Source organism: Octodon degus, unplaced genomic scaffold (genome assembly GCF_000260255.1).
Source record: "Octodon degus isolate 3935 unplaced genomic scaffold, OctDeg1.0 scaffold00060, whole genome shotgun sequence".
NCBI lineage: Eukaryota > Metazoa > Chordata > Mammalia > Rodentia > Octodontidae > Octodon > Octodon degus.
The window spans coordinates 6,563,087-6,577,633 of record NW_004524636.1 but is presented as its reverse complement, the minus strand read 5'-3'; the positions used below and the strand labels follow the sequence as shown (position 1 = coordinate 6,577,633).

The following is a 14,547-nucleotide window of genomic DNA, read 5'->3' as shown; positions in this document are numbered from 1 at the left end:
AAGCTACTTGTTTTTCCTCCAGCTGTGTCTGTGCCATAACTTATGTGAGGCTTTGGGGTAGCGGAGACAACTAGACACAAACCATAAGTCTCCCTTTCCTCTTCATAGCCCTCTGCGCTCCTTTGAGCCTGAAGAACAGGTGTTAATTAAAAGTTGAAAAAGAGTATTGTTTTTGTGCTAGCAATTCAAGAGTTATTTCAGAGACCCTAAAAAACTAGACTGTGATGCAGAGGAGAAAAAAAAAGGCTATATAATATCTATGATGGCCACAGAAGCTAGACCACTGTCTTATGACTCTATATTTCTTAGACAGAAAAATATGTCATAGAGGGGAGAATGTAAGGTATGGTGGCTCTCAATGTGTTAATTTTATCCTCGCAAAAGTAGCTCCAGTTCAGTCTCTAACCTATCTTAGAGATAGGAGACACCTGGACAGCCTCACTCCTTTCCCATCCTTGTTAAGATACTGTAAACATAAAAGAGATAAAAGAGGGTAAATAAAACTAAGTGAAAAACATATATTACACCCTATGTCATCCTAAATTCCCACAACAGTCCTCTAACTCATGATGGCAGAAGTCCATTGTGGTTGCCCTAGAAACCAGAAAGGTATGTGAGTTGAGACAAAGAAAAAATGGCTTTGAACATTTCCTGACTTGCTATTTGGGAGGTGTTTGGTGGCTGGCCTAATTGGATTAAACTCTGCTTTCCCCAAGTTCCTCTCATGGAAATTATCTTATACCACTTCACCCAAAGGTCATCAACTATACCTTGTTCAAACAGGATGCTGGTGTTTGTAATTGCATAAAGTGGAGGAGAAGGCATCATGTAGAATCCCATACAAAGTTGGGAAGCTGAAGGACCATATTACCAGTGAAAGGACAGTGCAAGGAAGGGGAGAACCTTTTGCTCTATAGGAAAATTCAGTAGAAAATTCCCTGTGTACACATCCCATGTATTATAATTGGAAAAAGCAATCAAAAGCTAATAACTCCTGACCAGTAGTTAGTAGACAAATACTGTCCATATTCATGTGAAGTGAGTAGACCTGTACCATCCTAGTTTAGCTGTTCTGCTGAAAATAATCAAAGGTTATTTTAAATATAACAACCTATTTCCAAAGGCATCAAATATCTTGTAAGATATGTAAGGGCAAGAGCCCCCAAAAGTAAGTGGAAAGCTAAGGCCACTTTTACTCTGGACAGCTTAGTGTGCTGATTCAATGCAAAATTGTAACTCTTTTTTGATATTTTTTTTTTTTGGTTCTAGGGGTTGAACCCTAAAGCTTTTCAAAACTCGATCTTTAGTCTTTATTTTGGTACAGCATCTCACAAAGGTCACTAAATGGTCCAAGCCAGGCTCAAATTTGATGGTCACCTACCTCAGTCTTCCAGAGAGCTGAGATTCCAGGTATACTGGTTCTCCATTTTTCATGTCCTTAAGGGCACTGGGGGGAACTGCAGCCAGGTCATATCACTTTCACAACAAAGACTGAAGAGCTGGCTAATTTACAGCAGCAGAAGCCCACGTCAGCCCCTTTTCTTCCCATCTCAAATTTCACACCTCGTGCAGCTGACTGCTGACTGATTTATGTTATCTTTGCAGTGCCTAAGAGGCAAAAAGTTCTCCCAGAAGTTTGTAAACACAAAGCCTGGACCTCAGAGGGCAATGCTTTTATATGAGAAAAGAAAAATCCACTTACCTGGAAGCAAGTTGCCTTTCTGTGATTTTGGAGTTTTATGTGCCGCTTGTACTTGAATCCTTTCCTAGATTTGGAGTTTATTCTGCTGTCATTTCAATGACTATATTTGTAAATAACTTTTGAGTCATCTTGTAATTTTTTTTTTTAATTCTTATAATTCCAAGGCTTTCTCTGGTATTTAGCTTGCATGGTATTTTGTCATGTTAGGAAAACACTGAATGTGTGATCTATTAGATTCTTCTTCTTTTCCAAATCTAGGGAAGTAATTCAATAGCCATGATCAATAAAGAACCTCTCTATGACAATCATGATGAAAATTTCAGAAATTCAATCAAAGCAAAGAATAGCAAAAGCTGTTAGGGAAAAAAGAGCAAATAATCTCTACAGGCAAGCCTAGGAAAATAATAGTGGATTTCTCAGCACAGTCTTCAAAGGGCAAGAGAGTCTGGGGTGAAAACTTTTCAGCCCTAAGACATCATCAACTCAGGCTTCTGTCTCCTTGAAAATTGATGGAGAAGTAAAGGTTTTTCTTGACAGATAAATCCTAAAGAAATCTGTGATCACTAAACCCACACTGGCAAAGATATGTGAAGGAATTCTAAACAGACGTGGGAAGGATGGGAGCACCAATGGGCTAAAAAAAAAAAAAAAGTGCATGTCTACCTGGAGAGCTGTGAAGAGGAAAAAGAAGAAATAAAGGAATCAGCACTGGAAAATTAATACAATATCAGGTTTGGGAAATGCATTGTAATAATAACTCTCGATGCTAATGGTCTTAATTCCCCAATCAAAAGATGCAGAATGGCAGATTTTACCAAAAAATAAAATGCAACCATATATTGCCCACAGGTGACACACCTCATGTAAAAGTAAGAACATGAAAAACAATCCCAGTCACACTACACTTAAAAAAATTAAACAACTGGGAATTAAGCTAACTGAGAAAGTGAAAAATCTCTGTTTCAGAAACTATAGTATTCTGAAAAAGAAATAAAAAAGGATAGAATAGAAAGCCATTCTCTGCTTTCCTTAATAGGCAGAATCAATATTTTTCCCAATTGCCATGTTACAAAAAATAATATATAGATTTAATTGAATCCAAACAAAAATACCAACAGCAGTCTTCACAGAACTAGGAAAAATACACTAAAATTTATGTGAAACCAAGGGCCAGGGACATAACTTAGCAGACTACAGCTTATACAGCACAGGGACTGGGTTCGATCCCTGGTGTGTCATGCCTGCCCCGCCCCCATGGCACACTGAGACAGCGATTGAGACTGGGCACGATGGCACATGCCTATAATCCCAGTGCATGGGAGGCTGAAAACAGGAGGATCATCTGTGGAGTGAGAACCTGTAGACCCTGTACTAAATACATTTAAAAAAGTTTTTACGTGAAACCAGCAGAGACCCAGAGCAAAAAAGCAATCCTAGGCAACAAGAGCAAAGTGGAAAGCACCTAAGTCCTGTATTTCAAGCTATGCTACAAAGCTACAATGGTCAAAACAGGATGTTACTAACACACAAAATGATGGAGCAATGGAATAGAACTGAGAATTTAGAGTCAATCCCAAGCACATTCAACCTTCTGATCTTCAACAAAGAAGCCAACAATACATGTAAAGTAAAGCTAGCTTTTCATTTTAGGAATTCTCTTTTTTTTTTTTTTCCTCTTGTACCAGGTCTCACTATGCAGCTCGGACTCATAGCAATCCTTCTGCCTTCCTAGAGCTGGGATTACAGGCATGCACCACCAGACCCGGACTCCATTGCCTGCTCAGTGTGCCCAGGGTTGGGGCTGGCACAACATACAGTGCCAGGGATTGGAACTTGGCCCCTGTGCTTACCTAAGCAAGTGCTTAGTCTACTGAGCTATATCACTGACCCTTAGCCTTTCATTTCAAGTGCTGCTAAGAGAAACTGGTTAGGGACCAGGGAGATGGCTTGGTGGAATAAGTGCTTCCCTGGCAAGTGCAAGGGCCTGAGTTCAATCCCCAGTTCCACCCCCCACCAAAAAAAAAAAAAAAAGAAAAAAAGAAAAAAAGAAACTAGTTATCCATATGCAGAACAAGGAATACAGACCCGTATCTCTCATTGTGTACTAAATTAAGTCAAAATTTATCCAAGAGATTTACAAACAAAAACACTTATTTTACTGAGATATAACTAAGATCCCTGAAGACATAGGCAAAATAAAAACTTTCAGATCCCCTGCTACACAAGAAGTAAACCAACAACAACAAATGGGGCATATAAAACTAAAAACTTTCTGAATTGCAAAGGAAAGGTACAGTAGAGTGAAGACAATCTTAGAATAGAAAATTATCTTGCCAGCTACTCTATAGAAGGTTAATATGTAGAACCTTCTAAGACCTAAAACCCTCTAAAAACCTAAAAAAAAAGTGCATCTCAAAGTGAAACACTTAATCAAAAAATGGGAAATTAAAATGAACACTTCTCACAAGAAGTACAAAGGACCAGTGGGCATGTGAAAAGAATGTTCAGTCTCATTGGCCATTAGAGAACTGCAAATCAAATCAGCTCTGAGATTCCATCTTACTGCAGAACGTTATCATGAAGAATGCAAAAAGTAACAGATTTTGGTGAGCCTGTGGGAAAAAAGAAACCCTTCCACACTGAGTGGGGTGTGAAGTAGGATAACCATTATGGAAATCAGTGTGAAGATTTTTTAAGAAGCTAACCATAGAAATTCCATTTGACCCAGCTATACATTTTCTGCATTTCTTTCTGAAGAGGCTAAGAATGTCATCATATCACAGTGGTGACTCTTGCACATTCATGTCTATGGCAGCACAATCTGTAGTAGCTAAAATGTGGGTGCAGTCTATATGCCCATGAACTGATGAATAAATATAATGTGATATGTATATATATTATATATATATAATACACACACACACACACACACTATGCATCCATAAATATGGATAAACTTCAGTCACTTGCAGGAAAAGGGTGCACACTGAGTCCACAATGCTAAGTGAAGTAGCACAAAGAATGTTAAGCATTACGTTTCCTCCTATATGAGAAAGCCAAAGTGTAAGTAATTTAAAGTGCAAGTTAAAAGAAAGATAATAAAAGAAAAAAATAATCTTTGTATCAGTGGGAAGGGATTTGAGGTTGGGAAGATATAAAAGGAAAGAGAAAGGAAGTAAAAACAGGATCAAGATGTGATACATCTATGCGCCAGTACTTCATGGTAAATATGTTCATTATGTATTCTAAATATCTCCTAATAAAAATTATTATGTAATGATTAAAAAAGATTTTATTAAGTCCATTGTAAAAGCAAACCAAAATCAAAGCCAAAATGCCCCTCCCCAAGTCATTTGGCCCCTGTGAAGGCGGAGGCTGACCCCAGCAGGTGCTTTTGTGGTCACATTTACAGCCTGACTTTCAAATGTAGGAGGGGAGGGTGGGGTGAGGAGGGCCTGGGCAGCTCAGAGAAGCCTCTCCAGCCTCTTACACCAAAGCAGGCCCAGAGGAGTGCTGAAAATCATCTCTGAAAGAAGAGGAGATTGTGTAGGCATGGAATCACCACACATTAGCGAAAGCTATTTTACAATCCAATAGCTTCTTTCAGTTCTATGCAAGATATTAATTGTGCAACATGAGGATCGCCTCGCAGAGTTTGCTCATCACAGTGGTGCTGGACATCAGTTGTTGAGTTGCAGTAGTACTGGAGGTGGAGGGTGTTTGCTTTTTAAACTCCAGTAATCTTTTTTTTTTAATCCTCCTTTCTTTTCCATTGTGCAGGACAATGGATTTTTTTTAAAACAATATTGTGCATCAGAGTCACCTGGACAGCTCCCGACCACGCAAAGGGCTGGAGTCGCCCATTGGGGGTGGAACACGTGTGCAGGATGCTCCGTGCGTCTGCCCGTGATCCCACTTTAGGAAACTCTGGCCATCACTTCTCTGTGTTGTTTCACCAGGACTTGACCTGCTAAAGGCTTATTGCACAGTGCTAACACTGCCTCTTCATCACAATTCTATTAGTTGCGTGACGCACTTAGCAGCAATTAAGGGCCCTTGGGTCAACCTTCATAATGATTTTGCTATGAAACTGAGCTCTTTAGAATTTCCTCAGTGTAGCAACTGATGTTCCACACTTTAAACTGAGGTGTCTTTGGTGGAGAGGACTGAGCCCTCTGAAAGCAATTTTAACCAGTCATGTTTTATCTATCACCTCACTGATGTAAGAAGTAAGCATTTGTGAACATTAGACTAATTCAGTATGAATCCTAATTTAAAAGATAACCCATAGTCACATCAAGGCTCTTCCTTTTAGTAATTATTTAATATTTCTGGGAAAGCCCTATTGAGTTGACACTTCTCATGCTGGTTTCCCTCTCAGTATGAACATCTTCAGTTTCTACTTACTTTTACAGCAGTGGAAAGGGATTTAATCTACCACCTGTTTCCTGCTCTTTTTTTATTACCCTGGAGTGAGAGCTGACTGGGCTGTGCGAATATTCTGGGGCCACAGGTCAACATTAAGTCATAGGTCACCTAGTGAGCCCTACTAATTTTTTACCTTAGATGCTTTCCCTTCTCAAAAATAAACTTAGAGGGATTCTATCCAGTAGAAGATATGATGCTACCCTGTATACACTATGGAAATTTGTAAATAAAAGGCGGTTGTCCAAAGTATCTGGATATTTATGGACATACTACCATAGGAAGGCCTTTCCATAGAGGGTGCAGAGTACACATGAATTGATAGGAAATCTAGGGTTGAAATATTCAAAAGGACCAACATACTTACAAAATAGCTCTGGAACCCCATGAATTTCTTTTTCTTTCTTTCTTTTTTTTTTTTTTTCTTGTATTGTAGTGGTTGATTGTGTCAACTTGAGAATCTAAGAGCTTAACTAAATCAGCTCAGCAAGTCCACACCCTAGGGTGTGGAGGCCTCACTCTAGAGTGACTCATTACTTAAAGGGGAATGAGGAAGGATGGAGGGTCCAATTCTTCCTTAGAGGAGCTCCGGTCTTCACCATTAGCTTGGACATCATCTTTTGGCTCTAGCACAGACTCTTGGCTTCTGCTTTGGATCCTTCAGTCTTCTAGTGTTGACTCATCAGCCTTCTGTTGTAGAACCATCGGCATCCTGATAGGAACTTGCACAGAACACTGTTGTGAGCTCCAGACCTTGAACTGAATCCTTTGGTCTCCAGTGTGTACACACCTTCTGCACACTTCCTCATTTAACTCTGTGGATGACCATTGTAAACCAATCTTGGAATGTGTCTCAGTTACTCTTCTCTCATTGCTAGGACAAATATCCAACACCCAAAATGAAGGAAGGAAAGGTTTATTTAGTTCACAGTTACTGGAGGTTTCAGTCATTACTTGGCTGACTCCAAGGCAGAGTGGCACAGGGCAGGGAGCATCCAGTTCATGGTGGCAGAACAACAATGGCAACAGAGAGAGAGAGAGAGAGAGAGAGAGAGAGAGAGAGAGAGAAAGCCTCTCTCCCTTAAATTGCATTCAGGCTATCTCCAGACTGGGAAAGATACACACACCCATAATCCCAACAGTACTAACACCCATAATCTCAGCAGTAATAAGACCCATAATCCCAGTGGATCTTGAGTTAGTTTCAAACTCTAGAAGTCCCTGCCCCATGATTGCATGAGGTTTTGGGGGAACAACTAGACACAAATCATAGCAGAATTTCTTATATATTTGTACATCTTGTGTTATATCTATGCTTCTAGTAAAACCCTGACTGATACATGTATAGGAAGGATTGTGTTTAGATAGCCTTTTAGAAAAGAATGTTGGTAAAATCTATTGAGAGGGTGAGAGTCAGGGGTCTTCATGAAGTACCTACTGTGTGCTGAGTGTTGCACTGGTGATGTAGCCCTCACTCCTCACAGCCACCCCTTGGAGTGGGTATTAATATTTCTCCTTGGCTTGGCTTGGGTTTTACCAAAAGGAGACTGTGAGATAAGCATCTGAACATAAAGGGTCTATTTGGGTGGGAGGAGAGTATAGTTGAGGGGTGGGGAAATGGGACTGCAAGGACAGCAGTGAGCATGGTGCTGGCTCTCAACAAACTCACACTATGGTCAACTGAAGCTTGGGACATGAGGAATCCCACCAGAGAAAAGAGGGATTCTGGGTATTTACGCAACATCTCCTGGAAGTCATGGTCGAGAGCTGCTCCACAGGGCTTTGATTCCATCATGCTTAGCATGCCCTGTGGAGGGAAATAAACACATGCTTCAAGTTCAAGAGCAAATTCTCATCCAGATGCAGGCCACTGGGGAACAGTTCAAAGTGGTGCTCCTAGACTGAAACCCAGGTCTGACTGATGACTCAACTGTTGTCCTCAATCGTGTCTGAATAATTCAAATCTTCACTAGGATTTCCAGTCTTAAAGAATTTTAGACTGAGAGAGTACTTTGCATTTTGCAATGGAACTGCTTTACACCTTCCACAGAGCAAACAGAGACTCCCTAGCAATGGGCAGTAAGCGTGGCTTTCACATGTGTGTGAAAGCCAAATGCTTGCTTCTAGCTAAATTTCATATTGTGTAGCAGCCCTGTGTTTACTGGATAGTTCACTGGTTTGGGAAGCTGTTTTTCACTGATAATTTAATTGTAAAGGAAAAGGAGAGGTTAGTCCCTTCTGAGGACTATGCAGAGAGCAAAAGTCTCTCCGTGTGGAGGAATCAGCCTTCAGTAGATCTGAACCAAGAGCAGTTTCCTGTAAGTACTGCTTAAGTCTTTATGTTTTGCTTCCTTCCTTTACTTTTTCAATGTGACATACTCTTCACCTCCAGCTCTTTCCCCATGCTCCAGTTTTTATGGCTGAGGAGTTCTTTGGCAGAGAACCTTCAAATGAAATCTCAAAGTCTCAGCATATAATGTTTGCTCACTTGATGCAAGTGATAGAGAATTAAATATGAACTTTGGTAGAGGCCCATTAATAATTGACAAATAACGGAATTATCAGGGAGTAGAAGAGAGCACATGAAACAAAACCCCACAACACTTCAGGTCACAAGAATTTGTGAAAATGTTCCCCCGGCTAGTTTGTGTCAATGACTACGAGCAACAGGCTAAATCAGTCCTTCAAAAGTCTGTCTATGACTATTACAGGTCTGGGGCAAATGATCAGGAAACCTTGGCTGATAATATTGCAGCATTTTCCAGGTAAGAAAATATATAATTAAAAATAGTATTTAATATTACACAAAGTCAGTGTTTCAAAATAAGATTCAGGTGAGTGCTGATGGTGTGGAATTATTTTCTTCCAGATTTGTGCTTACCCAAGAAGGGAAAATCCTTAAAGGATACGAGAAGACTTAGGTTCTTACATTGTTTAAAAATACTCCAAGTCTTGGACACTCTTGAAATAGTGACCATAAAATGAATTCTAAATTTCATTATCATATTTAACTTAAGCATAGAAATAGTGATAAATTCGAATGACTCTTGCTCTTGTCCTTAGGCTGTAGGACACTGTGAGCACAAGATAGCCATCTTAACGCTCCGATGATTGAACCACATAGGAGCAGAGCCTCGGACACTCCCGTCCTGTTGGCTTCCTGGGTTGCCATTCATATTAATTGCTGTTGTCTAAACTTTCCCTTCAGATTTTAATTTGTTGGAGGAACATTAATCTTTCAATGCTGCTGTTTCATCTTTCCTTCAAAGCGCTTCATCCCTCATCCCAAGTTATGTTTTCCTTGACTTTCACATTTCGATGCATAAGATGGTGCTTGTGTCATGAGTTTATGTTCTGTTTGTAAGAAAAACAAGAAATAAACTTTAAAGGGTGGTTTCCTCCCAGCAGCCAGCAAAATGGTTATTTGTCAGAGCTGGGGAGGAGAGTGCTCTACAAGCTGTGCCCTGTCAGCGTTATCCATCATCCACAACATCCTTTGATAAAGGCAGTGAGCATTATAGCTACTCTTTGATGATGATTAAGTTGAATAAAAAAAATGCACAAAGTGTCTAGGGAGAGAGAATTTGCCTTTCTTTTGATTTTTTTTTTAATCCAGAACAAAGTTACTCAACTTTTCTATATATAAATTAGAAGAAATGAAATCACTGTAGTCACTCCTGCAAGGTTAATTCCTTAGTCAGTGCAGGAACTGGAGAAGGACACCGGGTCCTCTCTCCAACCCTTGTCACCCTTGACTCAGGTATTCCCTGAAACTGAGAAGAGGGGGCTGGGGAGATGGCTCAGTGGAATAAGCGCTTCCCTGGCTAAGCGCAAAGTCCTGAGTTCAATCCCAGGTTCTGCCAAAAAAAACAAAACAACAACAACAAAAGAAACTGAGAAGAACTCAGCAAATGCCAGAATTCACAGGGGGAGGGGAAGTTAAGAATGGAGAGGGCTGAGATTATGCAGGTTCTTTTCCCATTGTTGTTTAATGTGTTGGGCTAGGTCCACATTTTGTGCCCTAACCCTTTTCCAGGCCTCCATCCACTCTGTGAACTCCACCAATCTCTGGTAATGTGATGCATGTGGGAGTGAGCTGAATGCTGTCTTTTCATCCAAAAAAGCCACCAGGCCCAGAGAAATTGCAGGGCCTTGGTGGAGGGGCAGCTGGCGGCTCAGTGGTGCTTCCGGTGACTACCTACTTGGTCCTTATCCAGCCTTTAGGTCCTCCAGCAGGTTTTAGATCAGTTGTGATTAATTTGTGCTTATAGCAGTCTCCACAATTGAGACTATGGGCTTCCACCAGGCGTAGGACCAAGCATTGGTCCCACCATCAGAAGCTTACATTCCAGCGGCTCCCTGGTGTCCTTACTGATGATGCTTGAATGGATGTACACAGAAAAGGACTCAGAAAAGCAGAAAAAGGGTGCAGAAGAGCAGACAGGCAGCCGTTGCAGTCTAGAAATTCTAGAGACTTAGTGAGGCACAGGGCCTGCTGACATCCAAGTTATCATCCTGGAAAGCATCTGTGGCCAATACAAATTAGACATCATTCTGGTGAATGCTGTATTACCTACCATCCTACACATGGACAGAGCAATGTAGGGACAGAACACAGACAATGACAACTGGTTTGCAATGCCATCTTTCCCATGAATCTTTCTCATTGTCTCTTTGGTTTTAAGAAAAAATATATCATGTATCAATTATGGAAGATTGTTGTTGCTCTTTTTATTGTCATGTACTTGAGCGTGACTGTATCAAATAGGACTGGTATCTATGGGGAAACTCAGTTCCTCTTTGGCTCTGTGACTTGCAGGGGGAGGGGTGGAGCTTGATTACTTGCTTGGGTCATCTGGCTGGTCTCATGGGGCTAAGAATAGATTTTATGTCCTGTGCATGGGCTGTAGCTTTGGGTGTATAGCATGAGGGAGACTGTCCTGAAATTTTTTTATTCTGATTTATGAAAAGACTGCAAAACAACCAAACCTCAGTAACTCATTGTAACACAAGGTCAGGGTATTTCAAAGACACTTATGAAATTTATGCACGTTCACCTCCCACAAGTACCACAAAAGGTCACTCTCAGTGACAGCTTTTATCTCTCTGTACTCTGATCTGAGAACCACATTTTCGAGTTCTGGAGACAGGGGCCACTCATGTGACCCAGCATGTGCTTGAAGACCTTTCTTGGGTAAGACTTGGGATTCTAATATTACTATGACAAAAAAAATTACAAAAGACAAACAAATAGAACCAGAAGAATGACATTTCCTACTTGAAATATGACAACAATAGGTTAAATGTTAGCTTATCACATTTTTCATGGCCTGATTTGATTGGTATTAATTTGAAAAATATATAGTACATTGATTCTTTTATACATTACCTCTATTTAAATGAGATAATGTATAAAAGATGGCTGGTACATATTTTGTAGCTTTTTGGGAAATTATAATGGATATAAAATAATTCCACAATTTGGGTATTTAGAAATCCTCACGGCTTCAGAAATGGAGCTTCTCTTTCCTATTGCAACACTTACTGACCCTGATAATTGTGTGGTTTTCTTTTCAATAACAGATGGGTAAAAGTGATATCATCCCCATTTCGATATTTAGGAAGTGGTATAAACTTATTGCATTTCCAGTATTCTTCTCATAGGCCTAAGTGTTATGAAATATATTAAATAATATCGTAAAATAGTTTTTACAGTATTATGTTATAAATGTTTCAAGTAGAGAAGTAAGATGAAGAAATTGGAATGCATTGTGGTATGATAGTATTACAGGACTTTGAAAACTTGAATTCACTGTGGTCAGTCTATGTGACCTATACTCACAAAGCTTTGAAGTGGTGACTCCTAAGTATCTTCAAAGAGTAGCCACCACTCCGGGAGTTTGCATATCTCTTGATTTTTTTATAATTCAAATTTGAGGCCCTTTGTAAAGTACAGTCCTAAAGTCTTACTAAAACATTGCTATCTCTTCCCAGTTTGCTTCACTCAGATAACTTATTTTCTTTTTTAAGAAACTTTAAAATGAAAGAAAAAAAGAGCACCAGAATTTCAAAACGAGATGATAGGAAATTAACAATGGTTATTATATCGCATATTGTTCTCTTCAAATTAGTTGCTCATATTACAAGATTCAGGCATGCAAAATGGATCAAACAATGTAAGCACTAACTGTTCCTTTCAATTCACTAATAGAAATTAGTAATATAATGATCTTAGCTATCTTGAGACACCCTGTTTTCCACCCTTTGCACAAAGGATGAATATTCAAGTGGTTCACCTGTTTTGCCCATCTTTATAGGCTTTTTCTAAGGTGGGGGCTCTACTGGAGCACAGTGGAAGTTTATAGGAAGCACTCTGGTGTATGATTGTGAGAAAAGTCATTGAACTTCAAGGTGGGATTTGGAAAGCTCTTGCCACTGTTTTGCAAAGTTAAGTCATGCTGTTTGGAAAATGTTAAACTGAAGAGAGGTGTTTGGAGGGCATACATTCCCCTGCTCCATTGGATTAATCTAATTTTTCCCAGGAATTGCACTTTTGCATCGATGGGATGGAAGAGTCACTGTAAATATACTCAGACCAGAGCAGTCTTCATGGAGAAGCAGGAGCCCACCATTATTAAGGTCACTGCGCCACCAAGTGGGCAAGCATGAAGCTGTCTGGAGACATCAAGATGGATGGAACCTTGTTTTAAACATGGGGACATGTCTTTTAAAAAGGTCACTTTTGCCAAACACACACACACACACACACACACACACACACACACGCACGCACGCACGCGCGTGCACACACACACACACACACACACACAGCTGATGCCCTGAAGCTTTGTGTGTTCCTTCCGTAAAAGCTTTCATTGTTCCTCCAGCTCTAAGTAAATATTAATGCCTTCCAAGGCTACCCTGCCAATGGCTGCTATTAAAACCCTCCTCTCTCATTCTGAGAACACACTTAGAGATTATTGCTCCTAAAAAAATCCTCCCTTCCAGGATTCTGCCTCTCCTCCTCCAAAATGGAGATCAAAGGATCATTCTGTGAGGGTTAATGAGGAAGAAAAGACTCCTGCAGCAGAATGTGTGGTGTGATATAAAATAAGGACAATCACGATGTTCAAAGGCGTGGCCTAGAATCACACAGTAAAACTTCTTTATTATGCTTTCCAGAGACTGGATGTTTTCACTTTATTATATGAGGAAGGGTTAGATACAGACTCTTTGCTAGTTCTCAAAGCAATATTAAAGGCAGACTTTCTTCTGCTAGAGAACGACGTTTTCTTTAGGAACCCTTTTCTTGGTTACCCCATTACTAATTCGCACTTCACCCTACTTACCTTGAAATCTAAAGCTCTCTGCAAGCAGTGCTAAATCTAGGAAGTGTCTGGTGAAGGCTGCTCAGGTATGTATGTGTCTATTGAAGGCATTTATTGTACAGCAATTGCTAAAAGGAAGGCTATATTTTCTTCAGTTTTAATCAGTTATTAATGAAGAGAATAATGAAGTCCAACAAAAAGAAGGTGTAAATTTTGCTAAGAGAAAAGAAAGCCTACTCTCCTGTAAATTTTATTGCTGAACTTTTGGTTGTTGGGTTGTTAGGCATTTTCATATCAACCCAGAAGAATCAAAGAAGAAGCCATTGAAAATAATTTTCAGGCATGGAAAACTCTTTAAGCCAATACTTTTCATCTTGTATAACATTTTTGATGAAAATATTCCACACACTCCAAGATTTTGAAACAAGCAAATTATGATTTTGAAAGCAATTGCCTGAATCTACTATCACAGAAAAAGAAGATGTAGATGTAGCATATCTTGCAAAACTCTAAGCTAACCTCTGGGTCTTTGGACGCCATCTTGAAGATGGCTTTGGGAAATTAAACAAAAATGAGGATTGCACAAGGACTTGCATGTGAAAGCCTGCAGTGGCTTCACTTAGATCAATTCCAAACTAGAAACAGTCAAAAGGTGTCCCTGCTTGGGGACAGATAAACAACCTGTGGTGCCCTGGAAGGTGGAATGCAGCTTATGGAACAAGAGGCACAGGTTTTTCATATATGCAGCCATGTGGTGGGAAATCAAATGCATTGTACGAGATGGGGAAAGCCACATGCTCAAGCTTACTTACTGTGTGACTGCATTTATATCACACTGCAAGACAGAACTGCAGGGTTACAACCTAGAGTGGTGACTATCAGAGGATAGACCTAGGGAGCTCCATTGTAAGAGGAAATAAGACAATTTTTTGGGGAAGGTGAATGAACTGTTTTACATCTTGAGCGTGTTGGTGTTTATGCCCCTGTGTGCATAATTCTCAGAACTGTACACTCTGGGGCCAGGGAGATGGATCTGTGGAATACATGCTTGCCTGGCCAGTGCAAGGTCCTGATTTTGATCCCTGGTACCAC

The 14,547-nt window shown here is 40.1% G+C and overlaps 1 protein-coding gene across 1 annotated transcript in view; it reads left to right on the top strand.

Moving 5' to 3' along the window:
- Nucleotides 1-8,718: 8,718 nt before the first annotated feature.
- The window catches only part of Hao1 (hydroxyacid oxidase 1), a 68,478-nt gene continuing 62,649 nt past the window's right edge, over nucleotides 8,719-14,547 (top strand). Inside the window, exon 1 of the mRNA XM_004634288.2 lies at nucleotides 8,719-8,892. Coding sequence (XP_004634345.1) covers nucleotides 8,756-8,892 — 137 coding nt within the window. The 5' untranslated portion in view covers nucleotides 8,719-8,755. The remainder of the gene's footprint in view (nucleotides 8,893-14,547) is intronic.